Below are 27,654 nucleotides of genomic sequence, written 5' to 3' on the forward strand. Positions count from 1 at the left end.
GAAAGATCGATTTTGTACAACGCGGTGTACTACTCCATTCACAGAACACCACAAACTGGCTCTAACCAGAATAGAAAGAGTGGGAGACGCCGGTGAACAACTGAGCAATAGGACAAATACATTAATTAGAGTGTGAAGTTTAAGAAACAGATGTCTCACAGGTCCTCAACTGGTAGCTTCATTTAATAGTACCTGCAAAACACCAGTCTCAATGTCAACAGTGAAGAGTAGACTCCGGGATGCTGGTCTTCTAGGCAGAGTTGCAAAGAAAAAGCCATATCTCAGACTGGTCAATAAATAGAAAAAAGATTAAGATGAGCAAAAGAGAACAAACACTGGACAGAGGAAGATTGGAAAAAAAAGTGTTATGGACAGATGAATGTAAGTTTGAGGTTTTCGGATCACAAAGAAAACATTTGTGAGACGCAGACCAAATGAAAAGATGCTAGAGGAGTGCTTGACGCCATCTCTCAAGCATGGTGGAGGCAATGTCATGGTCTGGGGTTGCTTTGGTAGTGGTACAGTAGGAGATTTATACAGGGAAAAGGGGACTTTGAAGGAGGAAGGCAATAAGTTTGCAACGACATACCATACCCTGTGGACGGCGCTTGATTGGAGCCAATTTCCTCCTACAACAGGATAATGACCCAAAGCACAGCTCTAAAACATGCACAAACTATTTAGGGAAGAAGCAGTCAGCTGGTATTTTGTCTTTAATAGAGTGGCCAACACAGTCACCAGATCTTAACCTTACTGAGTTGTTATGGGAGCAGCTTGACCGCATGCTACGTAAGAAGTATCCATCAAGCCAATCCAATTTATGGGAGGTGCTTCAGGAAGCATGGGATGAAATCCTTTCAGATTACCTCAACAAATTGACAACTAGATGCCAAAGGTCTGTAAGGCTGTAATTGCTGCACGTGGAGGATTATTTGACAAAAGCAAAGTTTGAAGAACAATTATTATTTCACTTAAAATTCATTATTTCTAACCTTGTCAATAACTATTTCCTAATTAAACTCATTTCATGTATGTTTTCATGCAAAATAAGGAAATGTCTAAGTGAGCCTAAACTTTTGAGCGCCAGTGTGTAATGGACTTTTTAGATAGCTGGTTATCTGAACTGAAGTTGCATACAAAGGGGTTGTAGTGGGAATGCTTCCGATTTAAAGGTCTCATTTTTAGAAATGTAGATGCTGGGGTCAGTACCTAATGTCTTTTAGGGCATATAACAATCAACTTAATCAATGGTTTGCTGAGGATTTGAATCTGATTTGATATGTTCTTGGCATGAAGAAAAGAGGTGTACTGAACTAAGAACAAACCTGGGAAAAACCCAAACTTGTTCAAAAGGAATGGTACCCATTTAAAGGTGCCATAGCTTTTACCTTAATAAGAGCCAGCTTACAAGTGGAGCACTAATTAACACTCCAGCTCGAGCGTTAATTGCGCTAGAAGTAAGCTTTTTGTGCTTATCAGATTTCGTATTCCTTTAAATATTTAAACAAACATAATTTCTACCCACTGTGCCATAACTTTGCCTCCACCGGTGAGGCCGCTACAGGCTGAAGTGTACGTCTGGGGTTGTTGTAAAGAGTTTTATTTAGATTACCTGGTACTTTTGGATTAGACTTTCCTTCTAGATGGTACCAGACTAATGTATTACAGCTTGTTGTAAAAGGCGCACGTGATCTAAAAGTATGCACTATGGGTACGCACGATCTCATAAGTTATTAGGTATATGGCCATTTCTAGTTGAGTGCTTAAGCCTTCTTGTTTTGCACATATATGGCGGCACTCACTGCATTATCAACATTAGAATGTTTTTTTTTTTAAGTTTATAAACTATACCTTTTATTTGCATAAATTAAAATGTTAAATAAGAGTAACCTGCTATTTAAACTAGAATAAAACTCTCCAAGACAATAAAATATTGATTTTCCGTTTTATCATTTAAGCTACTGGGATTCAGCAGCTTTAGGTTGTTGTGATGAGGACCCTTTAAAGGTTTTCTTTGGTAGAAGCTGGGCATGGATGTCTGGCAAGACACCTCCATCAGCAATAGTGATGCCATCAAACAGCTTAGCCAGTTCCTCATCAATTCTGACTGCGCTTGGGTAAGATCCTGGATTTCTTGTTGTCTCTTGCAACATTTCCTGCCAGCTCTAAGACCTCAGTGCAGAGATATTCCAGAGTAGCTCCCAGATAGATAGCAGATCCTGACCCAATCCGCTCTGCATAATTTCCCTTCTTGAGGAACCTGTGGATACGGTCAACTGGGAACTGGAGACCTGCCTTTGGAGGTCTTGCCAGCTGCAGGCTTGGTAACCTTCTTTCCACGACCAGACATTATAAAACTAAATAAGCAATCACCAAACTACCTCTATGTCAGGGTGCCAGGAATCAGACAGAGACGAGAAGTACAAAAATAATCACACCTTTATTAATAGCAAAAAATAATAAAAAGTCCACAAAACAAATAAGCCAGGAATCAAAACCAGAGCTGGTAATCAGACGAGCCAAGTCAGGAGCCAAAGCGAATAGTCAGACGAGCCGGAATCAGGAACAAGGAGAACAGCAGAGTCAGGAACAAGCCAGGGATCAGGAACCAGGAGGGACGTCAGACAGCCAGGTAATACACAGGAGCTCTCACAAACAGGTCTGAGACAACGCAAGGGCAAAGCATAATGAATAGAGGCCCTTTAAATAATAAGTGATGACATCACAATTCTGAGACTGCATCCTGTCTCACACTGATGATGAACACCAGTCTGGCCATAAAAGGAAGTGCAGGAAATGAGCAGCATCACACAGTATGCACCAGAGTCAGCAAGAGAGGTGAGTAAAATGGCTGCCAGCAGCACATGGCAAACAAAAGAGGGAAAAAAACCCTGACACTCTACCAGAGAGCAATGTCATGGACATTAGATTGTTACCCTTATTTCCCCCCCCCCCCAATATTTAAAAAACTAATGTCATTTAAAAACACACATGTAGTATATATTCTCAGGCTAATATTTGCTCAGATTACATAATTCTATGAATGATTTTAGTTTTTTTATGCCCTTTAAAAGAACATTGAACTCAATTCCCCATAAAATGATTAATTATACATAGTGAAAACAATTTTACAGTGCGCTTTCATTATGTGCCTGCAATTTTTTTTTAAAAATGAGCCAGCCCATTTGTGGAGCACTATATGGCAGTAGTTTTGCTAGAATGTTATCTATTTGCAAGAGCACTAGAGGGCAGCACTATTTCCTGCCATGTAGTGCACCAGATGCTACCTAGGTATGATTATTATTATTATACTTTATTTATGAAGCGCCATCATATTCGCAGCGCTGTCCATGGATACAATTCATTTAAATAAAACAATGATATAGACAGGACAACATTTACAAACACATACAGGAGGAATTGAGGGCCCTATTCCCGTGGGAACTCACAATCTAGAAGGGTAGGAGATTGAGAAACAGGAGGTGAGGACTGCAAGATTGTGAAAGATGTTAGATAAGGGAAATGTTAGGTAAGCGATTTTATTATTGAGTTGGGTGGTCGGCTTCTCTGAACAGAAAAGTCTTCAGGGAGCATTTAAAGGAAGAAAGATTAGGGCAAAGCCTGACAGCACGAGGGAGAGTGTTCCAGAGGGTAGGTGCTGCACGAGGGAGAGTGTTCCAGAGGGTAGGTGCTGCACCAGGGAGAGTGTTCCAGAGGGTAGGTGCTGCACCAGGGAGAGTGTTCCAGAGGGTAGGTGCTGCACCAGGGAGAGTGTTCCAGAGGGTAGGTGCTGCACCAGGGAGAGTGTTCCAGAGGGTAGGTGCTGCTCCAGGGAGAGTGTTCCAGAGGGTAGGTGCTGCACGAGGGAGAGTGTTCCAGAGGGTAGGTGCTGCACGAGGGAGAGTGTTCCAGAGGGTAGGTGCTGCACCAGGGAGAGTGTTCCAGAGGGTAGGTGCTGCACCAGGGAGAGTGTTCCAGAGGGTAGGTGCTGCACCAGGAAGAGTGTTCCAGAGGGTAGGTGCTGCACCAGGGAGAGTGTTCCAGAGGGTAGGTGCTGCACCAGGGAGAATGTTCCAGAGGGTAGGTGCTGCACCAGGGAGAGTGTTCCAGAGGGTAGGTGCTGCACCAGGGAGAGTGTTCCAGAGGGTAGGTGCTGCACGAGGGAGAGTGTTCCAGAGGGTAGGTGCTGCACCAGGGAGAGTGTTCCAGAGGGTAGGTGCTGCACCAGGGAGAGTGTTCCAGAGGGTAGGTGCTGCACCAGGGAGAGTGTTCCAGAGGGTAGGTGCTGCACCAGGGAGAGTGTTCCAGAGGGTAGGTGCTGCACCAGGGAGAGTGTTCCAGAGGGTAGGTGCTGCACCAGGGAGAATGTTCCAGAGGGTAGGTGCTGCACCAGGGAGAGTGTTCCAGAGGGTAGGTGCTGCACCAGGGAGAGTGTTCCAGAGGGTAGGTGCTGCACCAGGGAGAGTGTTCCAGAGGGTAGGTGCTGCACCAGGGAGAGTGTTCCAGAGGGTAGGTGCTGCACCAGGGAGAGTGTTCCAGAGGGTAGGTGCTGCACCAGGGAGAGTGTTCCAGAGGGTAGGTGCTGCACCAGGGAGAGTGTTCCAGAGGGTAGGTGCTGCACCAGGGAGAGTGTTCCAGAGGGTAGGTGCTGCACGAGGGAGAGTGTTCCAGAGGGTAGGTGCTGCACGAGGGAGAGTGTTCCAGAGGGTAGGTGCTGCACGAGGGAGAGTGTTCCAGAGGGTAGGTGCTGCACGAGGGAGAGTGTTCCAGAGGGTAGGTGCTGCACGAGGGAGAGTGTTCCACAGGGTAGGTGCTGCACGAGGGAGAGTGTTCCAGAGGGTAGGTGCTGCACCAGGGAGAGTGTTCCAGGGGGTAGGTGCTGCACGAGGGAGAGTGTTCCAGAGGGTAGGTGCTGCACCAGGGAGAGTGTTCCAGAGGGTAGGTGCTGCACGAGGGAGAGTGTTCCAGAGGGTAGGTGCTGCACCAGGGAGAGTGTTCCAGAGGGTAGGTGCTGCACCAGGGAGAGTGTTCCAGAGGGTAGGTGCTGCACCAGGGAGAGTGTTCCAGAGGGTAGGTGCTGCACCAGGGAGAGTGTTCCAGAGGGTAGGTGCTGCACCAGGGAGAGTGTTCCAGAGGGTAGGTGCTGCACCAGGGAGAGTGTTCCAGAGGGTAGGTGCTGCACGAGGGAGAGTGTTCCAGAGGGTAGGTGCTGCACGAGGGAGAGTGTTCCAGAGGGTAGGTGCTGCACCAGGGAGAGTGTTCCAGAGGGTAGGTGCTGCACGAGGGAGAGTGTTCCAGAGGGTAGGTGCTGCACCAGGGAGAGTGTTCCAGAGGGTAGGTGCTGCACGAGGGAGAGTGTTCCAGAGGGTAGGTGCTGCACGAGGGAGAGTGTTCCAGAGGGTAGGTGCTGCACGAGGGAGAGTGTTCCAGAGGGTAGGTGCTGCACCAGGGAGAGTGTTCCAGAGGGTAGGTGCTGCACGAGGGAGAGTGTTCCAGAGGGTAGGTGCTGCACCAGGGAGAGTGTTCCAGAGGGTAGGTGCTGCACCAGGGAGAGTGTTCCAGAGGGTAGGTGCTGCACGAGGGAGAGTGTTCCAGAGGGTAGGTGCTGCACCAGGGAGAGTGTTCCAGAGGGTAGGTGCTGCACCAGGGAGAGTGTTCCAGAGGGTAGGTGCTGCACGAGGGAGAGTGTTCCAGAGGGTAGGTGCTGCACCAGGGAGAGTGTTCCAGAGGGTAGGTGCTGCACCAGGGAGAGTGTTCCAGAGGGTAGGTGCTGCACCAGGGAGAGTGTTCCAGAGGGTAGGTGCTGCACCAGGGAGAGTGTTCCAGAGGGTAGGTGCTGCACCAGGGAGAGTGTTCCAGAGGGTAGGTGCTGCACCAGGGAGAGTGTTCCAGAGGGTAGGTGCTGCACCAGGGAGAGTGTTCCAGAGGGTAGGTGCTGCACCAGGGAGAGTGTTCCAGAGGGTAGGTGCTGCACCAGGGAGAGTGTTCCAGAGGGTAGGTGCTGCACCAGGGAGAGTGTTCCAGAGGGTAGGTGCTGCACCAGGGAGAGTGTTCCAGAGGGTAGGTGCTGCACCAGGGAGAGTGTTCCAGAGGGTAGGTGCTGCACCAGGGAGAGTGTTCCAGAGGGTAGGTGCTGCACCAGGGAGAGTGTTCCAGAGGGTAGGTGCTGCACCAGGGAGAGTGTTCCAGAGGGTAGGTGCTGCACCAGGGAGAGTGTTCCAGAGGGTAGGTGCTGCACCAGGGAGAGTGTTCCAGAGGGTAGGTGCTGCACCAGGGAGAGTGTTCCAGAGGGTAGGTGCTGCACCAGGGAGAGTGTTCCAGAGGGTAGGTGCTGCACCAGGGAGAGTGTTCCAGAGGGTAGGTGCTGCACCAGGGAGAGTGTTCCAGAGGGTAGGTGCTGCACCAGGGAGAGTGTTCCAGAGGGTAGGTGCTGCACCAGGGAGAGTGTTCCAGAGGGTAGGTGCTGCACCAGGGAGAGTGTTCCAGAGGGTAGGTGCTGCACCAGGGAGAGTGTTCCAGAGGGTAGGTGCTGCACCAGGGAGAGTGTTCCAGAGGGTAGGTGCTGCACCAGGGAGAGTGTTCCAGAGGGTAGGTGCTGCACCAGGGAGAGTGTTCCAGAGGGTAGGTGCTGCACCAGGGAGAGTGTTCCAGAGGGTAGGTGCTGCACGAGGGAGAGTGTTCCAGAGGGTAGGTGCTGCACTGCACCAGGGAGAGTGTTCCAGAGGGTAGGTGCTGCACGAGGGAGAGTGTTCCAGAGGGTAGGTGCTGCACGAGGGAGAGTGTTCCAGAGGGTAGGTGCTGCACCAGGGAGAGTGTTCCAGAGGGTAGGTGCTGCACGACAGAAGTCCTGCAATCTAGTATGAGAGGAGGTGATAGTCGTGGATGCAAGGAGCAGGTCATTGTTGGATATTAGTGGGGGCGAGCTGGAGTATACTTGTTGATTAGAGAGGATAGGTAGAGGGGAGCGGTGTTGGTGAGCGCTTTGTATGCAAGGGTGAGAATTTTGAATTTAATTCTGCTGTGTATGGGGAGCCAATGAAGGGACTCGCAGAGAGGTGCAGCAGATAAAGAGCGACGGGAAAGGTGGATAAGCCTAGCAGAGGAATTTAGGATGGATTGAAGGGGGGAGAGGCGGGAATGAGGAAGGCCAGTAAGTAGGTTATTGCAGTAGTCAAGTCGGGAAATAACAAGGGAGTGGATAATTTGCTTTGTGGTGTTAGCGCACAGAAAAGGTTGAATCTTGGAAATGTTGCGTAGATGGTTGTGGCAGGATATAGAAAGCGATTGGATATGGGGGGCGAAGGATAGATTTGAGTCAAGTGTAACTCCGAGGCAGCGGACTTGGGGCGATGGGGAAATGGTAATGCCGTCAACAGGGATAGAGAAGTCACAAGTCGGCGTAGAGCTTGAGAGGGATAAGAAGGAGCTCAGTCTTGGACATGTTAATCTTTAGGTGGTGAGAGGCCACCCAAGAAGAAATACCAGATAGGCAGTCGCTGACATGAGAAAGGACAGAGGGAGAGAGAGCAGGGGTGGAGAGGTAGATCTGGGTGTCATCAGCATAGAGGTGATATTTGAAGCCATAACTGTTGATAAGTTTACCCAGCGAAGAAGTATAAATGGAGAAGAGTAGAGGACCCAGAACAGATCCTTGAGGTACTCCAACAGACAGAGGCATTGTAGAGGTGGGGTCGCTGGCAAATGACACAGAAAAAGACCTGTGAGAAAGATAAGAGTGAATCCAGGAAAGGGCAGTGTCACAGAGGTCAAAAGAGCTAAGGGTCTGTAGGAGGAGGGGGTGGTCAACTGTGTCGAAGGCAGCTGAGAGGTCAAGTAAGATGAGTATAGAGTAGTGTCCAATATTTTTAGCAGAGAGAAGATCATTAGTAACCTTGGTAAGGGCAGTCTCAGTTGAGTGTTTGGGGTGGAATCCGGATTGCAGGGGGTCAAGCAAGGAGTTGGCGGACAGGAATTGGGTTAGGCGAATGTAAACTAGTTTTTCAAGGAGTTTTGATGTTAGTGGAAGCAGTGATATGGGACGGTAGCTTTCAGGAGAATTAGGGTAGAGGGAGGGTTTTTTTGAGTATGGGAGTGACTTTTGCATGTTTGAAAGAAGATGGGAATGAGCCAGTAGAGAGAGATAGGTTGAAGATGTGGGTAAGAGCAGGAGTGAGGGTGGAAGATAAGGAGCGTATTAGATGGAAATGGATAGGGTCGAGCGGCCAGGTAGTGAGGAAGAAACTTCATTCTCAGTGGCTGGATGGAAGATGCAGAGGGTGGCAGAGGGAGTAACTGGGCCTGTTGATGAAATATTGCAGGTTGGTGTTGGGATGATGCTTCGGATAGTATGTGTTTTGTTTAAGAAGTAGTCTGCCAGGTCTTGAGCACTAAAGACAGATGGAGGGGGTGGAGCAGGAGGGTAGAGGAGAGAGTTAAAGGTGGAGAAGAGTCGTTTAGGGTTTGAGGAAAGAGTAGATATAAGAGAAGAGCAGTGGGTTTGCTTGGCTAAGTGAAGGGCAGAAGTGTATGAATGAAGAATAAACTTATAGTGTATGAAGTCAGGTTCAGAGTGAGTTTTCCTCCAGACACGCTCAGCAGTACGGGAGCATTTTTGCAAACAGCGTGTTTGCTGAGAGTGCCAGGGCTGCAGCTGACGGCGTGATGTTCTGCGCAGCTGGGGAGGTGCAAGTGTGTCTAGTGCAGAGGACAGTGTTTTGTTATAGTGGGCTGTTGCGAGATAAGGGCAGGGAGGAGGGAGGAGATCTTGAATAATTTTTGAAAATTGGAGCGGATCCACAGCATGTAGATTTATACAGGTGCGGGGGCGGGATGGAGAAGTGGGTTTAGCTGTTGCATTAATATTATAGGTGACCAGGTGATGGTCAAAAATGGGAAAAGGGCGACAGGTGAGGTCAGATAAAGAGCAGAGGTAGGAAAATACCAGGTCGATAGAGTGTCCATCATGGTGGGTAGGGAATAGGGTGGATTGTGAGAGACCGAAGGAGGATGTGAGTGAAAGAAAATTAGAGGCAGCAGGGGCAGATGGGTTGTCAATGAGAATGTTGAAGTCCCCAAGAATTAGGGTTAGTATATTTGAGGAAGCTAGGCGGCAAAGTTGTCAAGGAAATGGGAGGTAGGACCAGGAGGGCGATAGATGACTGCCACTCTGAGGGAGAGGGGGGAAAACAGGCGAATGCAGTGGACTTCAAAAGGAGGAGAAGGAGAGAGATGGGATTGGAGGTAGGTACTGATAAGTGCAGGAGGGGGAGAGCAGGATTCCAACACCGCCGTCACGTTTGGGTTTCATATCCCTTTAATTAATCTTCCCTTTAGCAGGTATTTGTCTTTTGGGAGACTTTTCTTGTTTCTTGTTCTGTTTCATACAATTCTATGACATTTTTGTTTTCCAAAATTGCCCAGGGGGGTCTCATTACAGCTGCCCTGTATGGCACTAAACTACACCCTCTCAAGCCTTTTCTCACACATACTAAAAAACAAACAAAAAAAACAGCCTAACATCTCCCAAGGCAAAAGCTCTTACATGACTTTATTAGTCCCAAACCCACATACATAACTAGCTGTGCACGTGCTATTGTGGAGCAAGGAGTCAGACAGTATTTCCTGTTATGGGCTAAAACTATTGTGTGTAATAGTTATGTATGTTTACCATTGTGCAGCACTGAATACATGGCCAGCAATATGCAAATACAGATTCCACTGAAACACTATGGTCCTTGTTTCATGGTTCTTCAGATGTAAAGAATTGTTCTGTTGTTTACAGCCAGTATCATTACCTACAACCACTGATTGTTTAGAAAGGATATCATTTATGTACAATTGATTTTTTGAAACTCCCATTTTGTTTCTCTACATGTGATGTAACATTACATCCCTCTTTCTTATAGTGTATAAAGGACTCAAGTCAAAAGCAAACTTTTTATGACTCAGAGCATCCAATTTACAAAATATAAAATTTACTTTTATTATCCAAATTGTGGTCTATTTAGATGCTCACTTTCTGAGGCAGTATTGTCTACTGAGCATGTGAAAGAGTTCAGTGTGTATGTGTAATTATATATATATATCACACACACACACACACACACAAAACACAGAAGGAGACAGCACTCTCAGGCCGGACCGGGTACACATCCCATGACCCTGTAACATGCACAGCCCTGGGTGCACAATAGCACTCTCAGGAAGCTGCACTGTCCACAGAGTCACAGGCAGTTAACTCCAGACAGGTCTGGGTGCAAGTCCCAAAAGGGAAAATTACAAAACAAATAAATAAATATAACACACAGAGAAAGTCCAGCACTCACTTACAAGCACTCTACTAAGGTAAAGAGTAAAAATGGAAGAGTTAGTTACCGCATCTGGCCAAATGGGACAAGCCCAGGTACCACGTCAAGGTCTCTTCCAAAAATCTGGGTCCCTAAACAGCCACACAATGCAGGCTCACAATCCAGCAAACTAGGGAAAAATGAAGGGTGCACAGGCTTATGTAATCTCCCCAGACATATACAAAACACGGAATGGGACAGCACTCTCAGGCCGGACCGGGTACACATCCCATGACCCTGTAACATGCACAGAGTCACAGGCAGTTAACCCCAGACATATATACCTGTACATACACACACTTATTAGTTACTAAGAAGTACAGCATATTCACAATTCCCAGATATACCAGATATTATCTTCAGTGTTTATGCTTTGCATACAGAGATCATCTTTAATGTATGTCTGGTCTAAAAATGTCAAATGTTTCCATATTTACAGCATTTGTTGAAAAACAAGACAGCCGGTCCCTTTAACAAAATAAATAAACATCCAAATGTAGTTGATTCGTTTGTGCAGTTAAAACTTTTACTCTATATATGAAAAAGGATTTTCTGCAGGTGGGAAAGTTAAAAATGTACACTATTTAGGCACACTTTTTTGTGCTGCTTCTGGCTTGTAGAAGTAGCACTAGTTACTATAAATGTATTTAATCTGCTGCCGAGATGCTCCTCCAGAAGACATTACCCCATAGAAAACAGCGGAAATAGGGATTTTCTTTAAACATTTTCATTATTTTGCATTCCAGGGACACACCCCTTGATTAATGTTGTTCAGTGCTATTTATCTTTTCTCCTTTCCTGTGGCCAATTAGGTACTGCTATAAATGAGGTTATAGACTGATCAATCAGGGTTCTTAAAAAAGGGACGCTAAACCCAATTTTTTTCTTTCATGATTCAGATAGAGCATGCGATTTTAAGAAACTTTCTAATTTACTCCTATTATCAATTTTCTTCATCCTCTTGCTATCTTTATTTGAAAAAGCAGGAATCTAAGCTAAGATTCTGACAAAATATACCCTTGTAAAAAAATAAAAATAAAATTTACTTCTATTAACAAATTTGTTCTGTTTTCATGATATTCTGTGTTAAATAGATACCTAGGTAGCATCTGGTGCACTACATGGCTGGAAATAGTGCTGCCATCTAGTGTTCTTGCAAATGGATAACATTCTTAGAAACTGCTGCCCTATAGTGCACCAGAAATGGGTTGGCTCCTAAGCATACACCCTGCTTTTCAACAAAAGATACCAATAGAACAAATAAAAATTGATAATAAAAGTAAATTAGAAAGTTGATTAAAATTGCTGCTCTATCTGAATCATGAAATACATTTTTGGAGTTTCATATCCCTTTAAACATTGAATATTAAAGGGACAGTTTACTCAAAAATGTTCTCCCCTTTAATTTGTTCCCAATGATCCACTTTACCTGCTGGAGTGTATTAAATTGTTTACAAGTAGCTCCTTTACCCTTATATTGGCATTTGAAATTGTTAATTTAGCATGTGGTATCCCCACCTATTCTGAAAGTTTGTGGCCGCAGGTCCAAGCTATAGATAAGCTTTGTAAACACAGCCAGCAGAATAAATTACACTCCCAGTGTGATAAAGCAGAGATAAGGTAGTAAAATGTTGATTTTCCATTGTTCTCTCAAAGTATTGGTGATTGTTTTAAGGACAGATATAAGATAAAGTAGCAGGTATATGTGATACATTAATGAGATCTGATTATACCTACAGATATAAGATACAGACACATGTATATGTACACAATGTGATAAAGTAATGAGATCTGATTATACCTACAGATATAAGATAAAGACACAGGTATATGTACACAGTGTGATAAAGTAATGAGATCTGATTATACCTACAGATATAAGATAAAGACACATGTATATGTACACAATGTGATACAGTAATGAGATCTGATTATACCTACAGATATAAGATACAGACACATGTATATGTACACAATGTGATACAGTAATGAGATCTGATTATACCTACAGATATAAGAAAAAGACACATGTATATGTACACAATGTGATACAGTAATGAGATCTGATTATACCTACAGATATAAGATACAGACACATGTATATGTACACAATGTGATACAGTAATGAGATCTGATTATACCTACAGATATAAGATAAAGACACATGTATATGTACACAATGTGATAAAGTAATGAGATCTGATTATACCTACAGATATAAGATAAAGACATGTATATGTACACAATGTGATACAGTAATGAGATCTGATTATACCTACAGATATAAGATATAGACACATGTATATGTACACAATGTGATAAAGTAATGAGATCTGATTATACCTACAGATATAAGATAAAGACACATGTATATGTACACAATGTGATACAGTAATGAGATCTGATTATACCTACAGATATAAGATATAGACACATGTATATGTGCACAATGTGATACAGTAATGAGATCTGATTATACCTACAGATATAAGATATAGACACATGTATATGTACACAATGTGATACAGTAATGAGATCTGATTATACCTACAGATATAAGATATAGACACATGTATATGTGCACAATGTGATACAGTAATGAGATCTGATTATACCTACAGATATAAGATAAAGACATGTATATGTACACAATGTGATACAGTAATGAGATCTGATTATACCTACAAGCTCAACCTATTTTATTAGGCTGTGGCTTCAAAACACAAAATCCGAGCTTTAATATACAGAAATAAACCTTAAAAAGCTAATTTTCATACATTTTTTACTCTGCAGTTGGTAAAAAAGCAATTGTAAACACATTAAGGGAAAAACTATTTTACAGTTTACTGTCCCTTTAATATCTCAACGTGTTTAATGTTCCTTTAAAGTCACCAACCTCAGTACTTCAAACTCAGCATAGGGTTAATATAGCATGTCAGACGTATTCTGTAACATTACAAGCCATAAAAACCTTAATGTTGGGCCAACAGGACTTGTCCTTAGTGTCGTACAGGTCACAAAGAGGATCTGTAACATAATATATACCCTGAGGTCTCAGCTTACATCATGCAACGTCTTTGGTAATTATGGACTTGCTCACGAACAGTAAAAGAAATAACACTCAGCACAGCAGCACCTTCACACATACAAAACTATTAATCTCTTGGCTGCCAGACAGAATTGCATCACATTGTATGGAAATGCACCACACAGTCTATGTTAGGCCAAAGGGTAAAAATAATATATAACGAGAGAAAAGAAGCGTCATTAAACACCCATAAAGAGAAACTAGCTTAACATATTTACTTACTAAAATTCCAGAGTATCGTTAAATCTAGAGTCTATGGGGCAGATTTGCTGTAGTGAATTATGTCCGCTCGACCTCGCTAAATGCCGACAGCATACGCTGTCCACATTTATCATTGCACAAGCATTTCTAGTGAAATGCTGCTCAGTGGATGTCAATCATCCAGATCGTATCGGATCTATTATTAATTATTTCACACAAGTTAAGGAGCAGTGGTCTTATGACTGCTGCTTCTTAAAGGGCCATGATACCCAAATGTTGAAACACTTGAAAGTGATGCAGCATAGCTGTAAAAAGCTGATTAGAAAATATCACCTGAGCATCACTATGTAAAAAAGAAAGATATTTTACCTAAAAATATCCTAAGTACTCACACCCTATTGTAAAGGACTTTAAGCAGCAAATCAGTATGCCTGTCCCGGGACAGGCAAGGGAGCGTGCCTGATGCACACTCATGTTATTTTCCTATTCAGTTTAAGGAAGTTTACTATGAAATCTCATGAGATCACAGTAAAAGGGTTCATGACCTCAGCACTGCTGATGCTGATTGGCTGCAGTTCATTTCTTCATTTTTATTTTTTTACCTGCAGCTGGACAGCAGCTGAACTATAACATTTTACACAGCACTTACTTTTGTGAGCCGAGGAAATTGTGAGGTAAAATATCTTCCTTTTTTACATAGAGATGCTCAGGATAAATTTTCATGTCAGCTTTTTATAGTTATACTGCATCAGTTTCAAGTGATTTAGCATATGAGTATTATGTCCCTTTAACTTTCATTTCAGGCAAGCCTGAAACGATGGGACTCCAAAGCAGCATCCGCTGCTTAATAAATGGAGATTTATGTATATAGTGTCCACTCCCAGTATATTAAAAACACAGATAAGTGAACAGTCAAATATCAAGGTGTTGGGGCAAATTGTTGTAATAAGTTCCTTTTCTTACCAAACCACCGGCTCTTGAGAGCTTTTTTTTTTAATACTAAATGTGGCATCCAATCAAATCGTGTGCCATATGGCATCTCTTAAAAAAAAAAGCGACTAAGAAAGAGGTGCATGCAGTAACTATCCGCAAACATAATTTATGCTCTCTACGTCACCTAACTGAAGAAGAAGGAAGCGCCATAATAGTGTGAATATAACATCTTCACATTTTATTATATTCTGAATATCTTTAAAAAAAAAAAAAAAAGTTTGCGGTTTCAATTCTTGACCGATGTTCTGTCAAGAACTCCAACTCCAATCTGACATAACTTCCGGTGACTCTTCTATTTTCACTATCTGTTTTTGCCTGTCTTGGGGGACGCACCGCTGATCCTCTGGCATACACCCCAAGTAAACCTTGGGGGATGAGGTTTACAAGGGGGGCTTTGCCTCCCTTGAACCCCCCAGGCAGATAGTAAAGATAGGCGATTACAGTGCCCATCTGATTGGTTGTTAAGCCTTTCACTCACTGAGACACGGACCAATCAGATGTATGGAATTACCGGAAGTGATGTCAGATTGGAGTTTTCGATGTATTGGAGTTCTCAATAGAACACCGGCATAGAATTGTAAACATGTTAGCGTATGCCTAAACTTGCCATCACTTTTATATAGATCTAAAAACTTTAAATGCACTAAAATGATATTGAGATACAAAATAAAAAAAAAACAAAAAAACACAGAGTAAAGCCTATACAATGTAACAAGTTTCTGTATATAGATTTTACAGGCTTTCTGGATTGAATCATCTCCAAATGAAACAAACATGCAACAAAATAAATATTTGAAATATCTATGGACCTCAAATACAATAATTTCAATTTTCACAATATTATGCAACTTTTGATTAGTGTTTTTTTTTTTTAGTATTGAGAACCATACTTTTTCAACCAAACAAAATTTTGTGTCCCACTGAACCCAATTTTTTTCTTTCAGGATTCAAATAGAGCAGCAATTTTAAGCAACTTTATCATTTACTCCTATTATGAATTTTAATTCATTCTCTTGCTATCTTTATTTGAAAAGCAAGAATGTAAGTTTAGAAGTCAGACCATTTTTGGTTCACTACCTGGGTTGTGCTTACTGATTGAACATCACCAATAAACAAGTGCTGTCAAGGGTCCTGAATCATAAATTGTCTGGCTCCTTAGCTTAGATTCCTTCTTTTTCAAATAAAGATAGCAAGAGAACGAAGAAAAAAAAATTATAATACGAGAAAAATAGAAAGTTGCTGCTCTATCTGAATCATGAAAGAAAAAAAAATTGGGTTTAGTGTCCCTTTAAGACAACACTGTTCATATATCATGGTATGATCTTATTCTCATAGAGCAGAGCTTTCCAAACTTCTCATGTTGGAGACGCACTTTTTAGACCTATATAATTTCGCGACACAGTAATTCAGTTGTACTGGCAAACAGGAGGTTAAACTAACTTGTTTAAAGAGATAAGAACACATACATAAATTATATAATAACAAAATGTATTTACAAGTAACAGTATGTATGTGCAAGAATAAAAAAAAAAAAAAGTTTAATAACACCAATAGCTACTTACTAGTTTAATGGGATGTATGAGGTTGATGGGATGAACACAGTTTCTGAATATTTGGTGGAATATTAGATAAAGACGCTCGCATTTCATCATCAAGCAGCTGTCCCACTCACTGGCTCACACGCAGTCATGAGCCGATTGAGGAGACTACAGGGCATATGTATCAAGGTCTGGCGGACCTGATCCGACACTGCGGATCAGGTCCGCCAGACCTCGCTGAATATGGCGAGCAATACAAGAGCTGCTGGTGCAAAGCCGCCCCCTGCAGACTCGCGGCCAATAGGCCGCCAGCAGGGGGTGTCAATCAACCCGATCGTACTTGATCGGGTTGAATTGCAGCGATGTCTGTCCGCCTGCTCAGAGGTCTTTGTGACCGCTGCTTCATAACTGCTGTTTCTGGTGAGCCTGCAGGCTCGCCAGAAACACGGGGCATCAAGCTCCATTCGGAACTTGATACATATGCCCCTACATGTGCAGTCAGGAGCTAATGTGCTATTAAAGTCGCCAATGGAAATAGTTTCAGTTCCCACTGAGCTGCGCCAATAGGTTAAGATGATCTGTGACCCACTAGGTATGCGTAGCAGGCAGGCGGAAAGTCGGAAAGCCAAAAAATGTTTTAAAAAAAATGTAAATTCAAAAAAATGTATGCTGAAGCAGGGACACACCTACACACTGCCGCCGACACACTAATGTGTCATAACACACAGTTTGGAAAGCACTGTCATAGAGAATTGAGCCATATTACAAAAAAAAAAAAAAAAAAAACTTTACAAGTAGATTTCTTAGAAAGTAAAATCCTTTTGCAAAAAAAAATAAAAATACCAAAAGAGAGGCACATGTGATACCTTTTAAGGGATGTAAAACTTAAAGGGACACTGAACTCAAATTTTTTCTTTTGGGATTCAGATAGAGCATGTAATTTTAATCAACTTTCTAATTTACTCCTATTGTCAATGTTTCTTCATTCTCTTCATATCTTTATATATATAAAAAAGAAGGCATCTAAGCTAGAACTCTGGACAGCAGTTTTTGATTGGTGGGTGACTTTATCCACCAATCAGCAAGGACAACCTAGGTTGTTCACCAAAAATGGGCCGACATCTAAACTTACATTCTTTTTTTTTTTTTTAAATAAATTTTTATTGAGATAATCCAAATAACAACAAGGGTGTATAGAGATCGGTACATAAAAAGAACAAAGAATATGGCTAGATATATGCTGTTAAAGTCCAAGAAGTTACATTAAGCCATTATTTATAAACTTACATTCTTGCATTTCAAATAAAGATTCCAAGAGAATGAAGAAAATGTGATAATAGGTGTAAATTAGAAAGTTGCTTAAAATTTCATGCTCTATCTGAATCACAAAAGAAAAAAAATGTGGGTTCAGTGTCCCTTTAAGCAACTTTCTAATTTACTCCTATTATCAATTTTTCTTCATTCTCTTGCTATCTTTATTTGAAAAAGTAGGCATCTAAGCTTTTTTATTAGTTCAGAACTCTGGACAGCTTTTTTTTTTTCTATTATTGGTGGATGAATTTATCCAATAATCAGCAAGAACAACCCAGGTTATTCACCAAAAATGGGCCGGCATCTAAACTTACATTCTTGGATTTCAAATAAAGATACCAAGAGAATGAAGAAAATTTGATAATAGGAGTAAATTAGAAAGTTGCTTAAAATTGTATGTTCCATCTGAATCACAAAATAAAAAATTTGGGTTCAGTGTCCCTTTAAGTTTTTCCCATACGTGATTTGAATAGAACAAACAATTTTAATAAAAGTGTCTAGTTTACTTCTATTATCAAATTTGCTTTGTTTTCATGGTATTCTGTGTTAAAGAGATACCTAGATAGGGAGCGTGCACGTCTAGAGCACTACATGGCAGGAAAAACCGCTGCCATCTCTTAAATCCCCTCCCTGCTTTTCAATAAAGGTCAATAAGAGAATGCAGAAACATTTATTAATAGGTGCAAATTGGAGTTATTCAAGATTGCATGCTCTCTCTCACTAGTTTTCAAACCTGTTCCACAGGCCTCCCCAAAAGGCCAGATAGAGCAGATAAAGTAACCATGTGTATGCTGATTATTTCACCTGTGCTCTAGTTCAGATATCCATGTGGCCTGTTAGGGAGATCTGAGGACAGGTTTGAAAACTAGTGAGATAGATCATGCCATTTTGAATAACTTTCCAATTTGCACCTTTTATCATTTTTTTTGCATTCTCTTGGTATCCTTTATTGAAAAGCAGGGAGGGGAGCAGGGAGGGGACTCAAGAGATAGCAGCAGTTTTTTGCTGATATTAACAGTACACCTGTACATTGCTTTGTTATTTATGTATTTATTTTAGCAAAAGGTTTTTTGCTGTTATTGAATACAATAGCTAAATGCACTGCACTTGTTTTCTAGTAGATTTCTGGCACTTTGCTGTAGGCTATGCCAATCAGTACAGACTATGAAATAAGTTTCCAAGATGACATTTTAGTTGGAAATATATAAAAAAAAGCAAATTATTTATGTAATTATACCTACAATTATTGATGAAGTCTAGGGCTTTGCATATGACTTAATATCTGATATAAACCTATTATACAACATTTACCATATACTATATTAAAGGGACAGGAAACCTAATGCACTACAAGCAGCTAGATGAACACATCTCGTTAGCCAATCACAAGAGACAAATGTGTGCAACCAGGGCCGCTACTAGAAATTTTGGGGCCCCTGACTCAACCATTGATCAGCCCCCCCCCCCTCCTTTGACATGTGCAATTTTTGACCAAGTGACTAAAATGTATATGCACTTTATTCTTAATTGTCTATTTAAACTTGGAAATGTTGTAAAGGTAGTAACATACACACACACACAGACACACTCATACACTGAAACACACAAACACACTCACACATTAGGATTCACATATAGACACTCTGGCAGACACGCAAAGAAACACACTCAGACACAGAAACCCAAACAGACACTTAGCACTTGTTTACATTGACCTGACAAGTAATGAGGTAAACTACAGTTTTGTAAAAAAAAGGAAATTTAGAAAACAAAATATGGAGTTCTGATTATCTTTTTGTAAAGGAAGATGACAACTAAATGATGACAACAGCATGCAGTGGCTGAAAGGAAGGGCCCTGAACTGCCTAAACAATAATTTAAAGGTTAAATGGTGGAGTGGTTAATTCCGGAAAGGTCTTGTTAGTCTCAAAGTCTGTAGAAAGATGTGAATAATTAGTAGTAAGGTCAAAATGTCCTAAAAAGGAACAGACAATGGACACACACACACAAACTCAAACTTGCACATACACCAAAGGAAACACCGACAGAGACAGCCTCAGAAAACACACAAAGACATATACACACATACACACACAGAGACACCCACAGAAAACACACAAAGACACACACACACACACACACAGAGAGAGAGACAACCACATGAAAAACACAGAAAGACATACATACACACACCCTCACTGAGACATCCACAGAAAACACACAAAGACATACACACACCCTCACAGAGACACCCACAGAAAACACAGACATACATACATACATACACACAAACACCCTCACAGAAACACCCATAGAAAAAGCTCAAAGACATATGCACACACCCTCACAGACATCCACAGAAAATGCACAAAGACATACACACGGTAACACCCACCCTCACAGAGAGACCCACAGATAAAAAATACATACACATAGAGACACAAACCAAAGCACAAAGACATAAACATATACACCCACAGAAACACTCACAGGAGGAAACATTTATGCATCCCCTAAATCAGAGCTTTCCAAACTTTTCATGTTGGTGACACACTTTTTAGACCTACATCATTTCGCGACACAGTAATTAATTCAGTTGTACTAGCAAATAGGAGGTTAAACTAACTTGTTTTAAGAGATACGGACACATACATAAATTATATAATAACTAAATGTATTTACAAGTAACAGTATGTATGTGCAAGAATTAAAAAAAAGTTTAATATCACTAATAGCTACTTACTATTTTAATGGGATGCATGAGGTTGATGGGATGAACACAATATATATTTGGTTGAATATTAGATAAAGACACTCACATTTCATCATCAAGCATTTTTAAGTTTCCACTTCCTATTCATATATCAAGAGCAGGAGCAGCAATGCACTACTGGGAGCTAGTTGCAAAAAAACCCCACTGACTTCTGACTTCAGCTCAGCGTTTAAGCTGCCGCCCTCAGAGCTCGGTGAGTCTGATTGACTACTGCCCACACTACAAACACACTGCTGCCCCACTCACTGACTACACTTGCAGTCACGAGCCAATTAAGCAGACTACACGTGCAGTCAGGAGCCAATGTGCCGCCAATGGGAATAGTTTGTTCCCACTGAGCTGCGCCAATTGGTTAAGATGATCTGTGATCCACAAGGTATCAATCATGTGATATGCGTAGCAGGCAGGCGGAAAGTCAGAAACCAAAAAAAAAAATTTTTTTTAAAAATTTGTGCTGAAGCAGGGACACACCTACACACTGCTGCCGACACACTAGTGTGTCCCGACACACAGTTTGGAAAGCACTGCCCTAAATCAACAGTGTGTGACATGCATGATAAAAAAAATGCAGAAATTAAGAGATCACTTTTTAAAGAATCATATTTGTAAATGTGCAAACAAAAATAATTCTGTGAATACAAAATTGTACATTAATGAGCTGGGTAGATGGCTAGATGAAGAAAAGTACCTTGACATATGTTTTTTTTTTTCCCATTTTCCCCAACCAAGAGCACCACTTCAAATATAGGGTACACATTTTCCCATCTGTCAGCTGTACTTATGGATTTTGAAAATGCTGTACTCTATATGGTCTTGGTGGGACCATAAGCTGTGATACTCATACCATTAGATCTGGTTAAATGCAGGATTTAGGCTTGTTAGTATGTATTTCAAAACTAAGTCAGCTGTAGTGTAAACTGAACAGTTTTAAGTTAACCTGTCTCATTTCAAACACTGAGCAATCTTAGTCTGAGAGTATAAAATTTTATGCAGATGTAAAAATCTTAGATAAAATGCCTCCTTGCATCTGGAAAGTCCTTGCATAAAGGGTCAGTAAACTGGAATGTAATATATATATATATATATATATAAAATGCATATCTGCCAAAAGGGCATCTACCATTTGTGTATTGAGGAGGAAACATTTCTGCATGGTTTTAAATATAGAATTTCTACAGCATTGTCAAATAATCATAAATACACTGCTGCTAAAAAATGTGTTTTTATGGACCCCTAGCCCCACCATACAACTACTACCACACTGAAGTTACAATCCAAAATTGCACAAAGAAATAAAAAACATTTGCTAAGTAAGTCCTTCCTCCTCTTCAAATGAAAGTGATCTGCCGTCTGACTCAGGCACACATTGTACAAAGTGCCAAGTCTGTCTCACACTGAGCATAGTGGTTTAGTGCACACTAAGAAATCCTCTCAAATGCTAATACTTTACTCCTTGTAATAACATTTCCCATGCTCAATTAGCACTCTGCTATAGTACCCACTGGTGGCTGCCGAAATTAAAAAATAAAAAAATAAATTTTTTTTTTTTTAGTTCTTGCCTCATGGGGCCCCCCTGGCTCATTGGGCCCCCCTGGCTCATTGGGCCCCTGACAGGAGTCACCCCTGTCACCCCCTGATGGCGGCCCTGTGTGCAACTGTGCAGGCACCAATCAGCAGCTAGCTCCCACTAGTGTAGGATATGTGCATAATTTTTTTCAACAAGGGATACCAAGAGAACAAAGCACATTTGAAAACAGAAGTTTGCAGAGATTGGAAAACAATTATTGATGATGGAAATCTTAGCTGAATATTACAATCTGAGTTTGGTTATAATATAACACAATATGTATTCCCATCAGCATTACACCTATAGGTACTCATGCATTATTATATTATAACACATTATGTATTCCCATCAGCATTACACCTATAGGTACTCATGCATTATTATATTATAACACATTATGTATTCCCATCAGCATTAAACCTATAGGTACTCATGCATTATTATATTATAACACATTATGTATTCCCATCAGCATTAAACCTATAGGTACTCATGCATTATTATAATATAACACATTATGTATTCCCATCAGCATTACACTTATAGGTACTCATGCATTATTATAACACATTATGTATTCCCATCAGCATTACACCTATAGGTACTCATGCATTATTATAATTACATTATGTATTCCCATCAGCATTACACCTATTGGTACTCATGCATTATTATAACATATTATGTATTCCCATCAGCATTACACCTATAGGTACTCATGCATTATTATAACACATTATGTATTCCCATCAGCATTACACCTATTGGTACTCATGCATTATTATAACATATTATGTATTCCCATCAGCATTACACCTATTGGTACTCATGCATTATTATAACACATTATGTATTCCCATCAGCATTAAACCTATAGGTACTCATGCATTATTATAATATAACACATTATGTATTCCCATCAGCATTACACTTATAGGTACTCATGCATTATTATAACACATTATGTATTCCCATCAGCATTACACCTATTGGTACTCATGCATTATTATAACATATTATGTATTCCCATCAGCATTACACCTATAGGTACTCATGCATTATTATAATATAACACAATATGTATTCCCATCAACATTACACCTATAGGTACTCGTGCATTATTATAATATAACACAATATGTATTCCCATCAGCATTACACCTATAGGTACTCATGCATTATTATAATTACATTATGTATTCCCATCAGCATTACACCTATAGGTACTCATGCATTATTACAACACATTATGTATTCCCATCAGCATTACACCTATTGGTACTCATGCATTATTATAACATATTATGTATTCCCATCAGCATTACACCTATAGGTACTCATGCATTATTATAACACATTATGTATTCCCATCAGCATTAAACCTATAGGTACTCATGCATTATTATAATATAACACATTATGTATTCCCATCAGCATTACACCTATAGGTACTCATGCATTATTATAACACATTATGTATTCCCATCAGCATTACACCTATAGGTACTCATGCATTATTATAACACATTATGTATTCCCATCAGCATTAAACCTATAGGTACTCATGCATTATTATAATATAACACATTATGTATTCCCATCAGCATTACACTTATAGGTACTCATGCATTATTATAACACATTATGTATTCCCATCAGCATTACACCTATTGGTACTCATGCATTATTATAACATATTATGTATTCCCATCAGCATTAAACCTATAGGTACTCATGCATTATTATAACACATTATGTATTCCCATCAGCATTACACCTATTGGTACTCATGCATTATTATAACATATTATGTATTCCCATCAGCATTAAACCTATAGGTACTCATGCATTATTATAATATAATATAACACATTATGTATTCCCATCAGCATTACACTTATAGGTACTCATGCATTATTATAACACATTATGTATTCCCATTAGCATTACACCTATAGGTACTCATGCATTATTATAATTACATTATGTATTCCCATCAGCATTAAACCTATAGGTACTCATGCATTATTATAATATAACACATTATGTATTCCCATCAGCATTACACTTATAGGTACTCATGCATTATTATAACACATTATGTATTCCCATTAGCATTACACCTATAGGTACTCATGCATTATTATAATTACATTATGTATTCCCATCAGCATTACACCTATAGGTACTCATGCATTATTATAACACATTATGTATTCCCATTAGCATTACACCTATAGGTACTCATGCATTATTATAACACATTATGTATTCCCATCAGCATTACACCTATAGGTACTCATGCATTATTATAACACATTATGTATTCCCATCAGCATTAAACCTATAGGTACTCATGCATTATTATAATATAACACATTATGTATACCCTACAGCAATATATTATGGAGCATTATGCATTTACCTTTAGCATTATTTTATGAGGTATTAGCTATATATTTTCTCTAGCAGCATTACATTATGGTGCATTAACCCTAGGTGTACTCTCCATAATTATATGATATGACCTTAACCCTTTGTGCTCCCCATGACTCTTACATTGTGGGGCATTGATCTTACACATTCCCCATCATTATTACATTAATAGACATTAACCCTGTGTTCTCCCTCTGCTCTGGGGTATTAACCCTTTGTGTGCACCCATTAGTATTACATTAGAAGGCAGATGTTTTGTTAACCCTGTGCATACATCATTACATTATTAGACAGATGCAAGCACTATGTTTACTTCAGAGCATTATTGTAGTCATTAATGCAGTGTGCTCTCTCAGCATTACATTATGGAACATTAACCCCTTAGAATTACATCATTAGACACATATACTCATTAACCCTGTGTGCACTATATCAGCATTACAGTAATTAACCCTGTGTGCACTATATCAGCATTACAGTAATTAACCCTGTGTGTACTCTATCAGCATTACATGAATCAGCATAACATGATGAGCACATACAGTAATTAACCCTATGTGCACTATATCAGTATTACACTATGGGACAACAAGCTTCTATCTGCCTCTCAGCAATAATGAGCATAACATGATGAGCAGATACAGTAATTAACCCTGTGTGCACTATATCAGCATTACATGAATAAGCTTAACATGATGAGCAGATACAGTAATTAACCCTGTGTGTACTATATCAGCATTACATAAATAAGCTTAACATGATGAGCAGATACAGTAATTAACCCTGTGTGTACTATATCAGCATTACATGAATCAGCATAACATGATGAGCAGATACAGTAATTAACCCTGTGTGCACTATATCAGCATTGCAGTAATAAACCCTGTGTGCACTATATCAGCATTACAGTAATTAACCCTGTGTGCACTATATCAGCATTACACGAATAAGCATAACATGATAAGCAGATACAGTAATTAACCCTGTGTGCATTATATCAGCATTACACGAATAAGCTTAACATGATGAGCAGATACAGTAATTAACCCTGTGTGTACTATATCAGCATTACATGAATCAGCATAACCTGATGAGCAGATACAGTAATTAACCCTGTGTGCACTATATCAGCATTACATGAATAAGCTTAACATGATGAGCAGATACAGTAATTAACCCTGTGTGCACTATATCAGCATTGCAGTAATTAACCCTGTGTGCACTATATCAGCATTAATTAACCGTGTGTACTATATCAGCATTACAGTAATTAACCCTATGTGCACTGTATCAGCATAACATGATGAGCAAATACAGTAATTAACCCTGTGGGTACTATATCAGCATTACATAAATAAGCTTAACATGATGAGCAGATACAGTAAATAACCCTGTGTGCACTATATCAGCATTGCAGTAATTAACCCTGTGTGCACTATATCAGCATTACAGTAATTAACCCTGTATGCACTATATCAGCATTACATGAATAAGCTTAACATGATGAGCAGATACAGTAATTAACCCTGTGTGCACTATATCAGCATTACACGAATAAGCTTAACATGATGAGCAGATACAGTAATTAACCCTGTGTGCACTATATCAGCATTACATGAATAAGCTTAACATGATGAGCAGATACAGTAATTAACCCTGTGTGCACTATATCAGCATTACATGAATAAGCTTAACATGATGAGCAGATACAGTAATTAACCCTGTGTGCACTGTATCAGCATTACATGAATAAGCTTAACATGATGAGCAGATACAGTAATTAACCCTGTGTGCACTGTATCAGCATTACACGAATAAGCTTAACATGATGAGCAGATACAGTAATTAACCCTGTGTGCACTATATCAGCATTACATGAATAAGCTTAACATGATGAGCAGATACAGTAATTAACCCTGTGTGCACTGTATCAGCATTACATGAATAAGCTTAACATGATGAGCAGATACAGTAATTAACCCTGTGTGCACTGTATCAGCATTACATGAATAAGCTTAACATGATGAGCAGATACAGTAATTAACCCTGTGTGCACTGAATCAGCATTACATGATGAGCAGATACAATAATTAACCCTGTGTGCACTATATCAGCATTACATGATGAGCAGATACAATAATTAACCCTGTGTGCACTATATCAGCATTGCAGTACTAATTAACCCTGTGTGCACTATATCAGCATTACAGTAATTAACCCTGTGTGCACTATATCAGCATTACAGTAATTAACCCTGTGTACTATATCAGCATTACAGTAATTAACCCTGTGTGCACTATATCAGCATTGCAGTAATTAACCCTGTGTGCACTATATCAGCATTACATAAATAAGCTTAACATGATGAGCAGATACAGTAATTAACCCTGTGTGCACTATATCAGCATTACATAAATAAGCTTAACATGATGAGCAGATACAGTAATTAACCCTGTGTGCACTAGATCAGCATTACAGTAATTAACCCTGTGTGCACTGTATCAGCATTACATGATGAGCAGATATATTAATTAACCCTGTGTGTCTCCCTAACATAACATTACAGTTGCACACATTAACCCTGCATGTGACTATCAGCATCCCCCCACTCACCCATTGACGTCTATGGAGATGCGTGTGCCCAGCACACACACAGCCTCTAGCCTCTGCCCGCGGTCCAGGCGCAGTGTCCGGTGCTGCTGCTGCTGCTGCATCCTGCTGCTGTTCCCTGACAACTGAGTGTGCTGCTCCACCTGCTGCAGGTGACTCTGTCCATCACTTACCCAGGCACTGCCCCTAAAACGCCATTGGCTGCAGAAGCTGCCAATCACAGTGCAGCAGCCACGCCCACACGGGAAACCCCTGAGAGTGGGGTAACCCACCCTGCTATATATAGCTACTCTCAGTATGGGCATCTTATCTTACTCACCACATGTACCTCATGGTCTGTGGGATGATATAGATTTACTTATATGTGGTTTAATTCCAGTTTTTGCATGACTGGCTCATATAAATATAAGAAAATAAATATATAAGCGTTAATGCATAAGGGTAAAAGGTTACAATATTTTTTTTACGGTGTTGCATCAAAAAGATGTAATTGGAAAATGTATAATAGTTTTCCTTATTTATTATTATTATTTTAAATAGATGTCCTGTAAATGGCTACACTCTGTAGCTGGGGTAACCCACCTTTAGGGGACACAAAAAAGGGGCATGCAAGTCAAAATTAAACTTTTATTATTCATATAGAGCACCCAGTGTTTTTTTGTTTAGATCCAAAATACTTCTGTAGAACATTGTAAAAAACATAAAAAATAATTGTTGCTAACACAGCTGACATCTATTGCTCTGCACATGAAAGTGTCCTTTTGTCTAATGTGGAGAAAGTAGTCAAAGAG

The 27,654-nt window shown here is 40.5% G+C and overlaps 1 protein-coding gene and 1 pseudogene across 1 annotated transcript in view; both read right to left on the bottom strand.

The window, feature by feature from the left end:
* Window positions 1-27,034, bottom strand: part of PADI2 (peptidyl arginine deiminase 2) — a 107,957-nt gene extending 80,923 nt beyond the window's left edge. Inside the window, exon 1 of the mRNA XM_053690265.1 lies at window positions 26,867-27,034. Coding sequence (XP_053546240.1) covers window positions 26,867-26,967 — 101 coding nt within the window. The 5' untranslated portion in view covers window positions 26,968-27,034. The remainder of the gene's footprint in view (window positions 1-26,866) is intronic.
* On the bottom strand, window positions 1,538-3,534 carry LOC128638359 (histone H2A, sperm-like; annotated as a pseudogene).
* Window positions 27,035-27,654: the final 620 nt, after the last annotated feature.

Source organism: Bombina bombina, chromosome 8, assembly GCF_027579735.1.
Source record: "Bombina bombina isolate aBomBom1 chromosome 8, aBomBom1.pri, whole genome shotgun sequence".
NCBI lineage: Eukaryota > Metazoa > Chordata > Amphibia > Anura > Bombinatoridae > Bombina > Bombina bombina.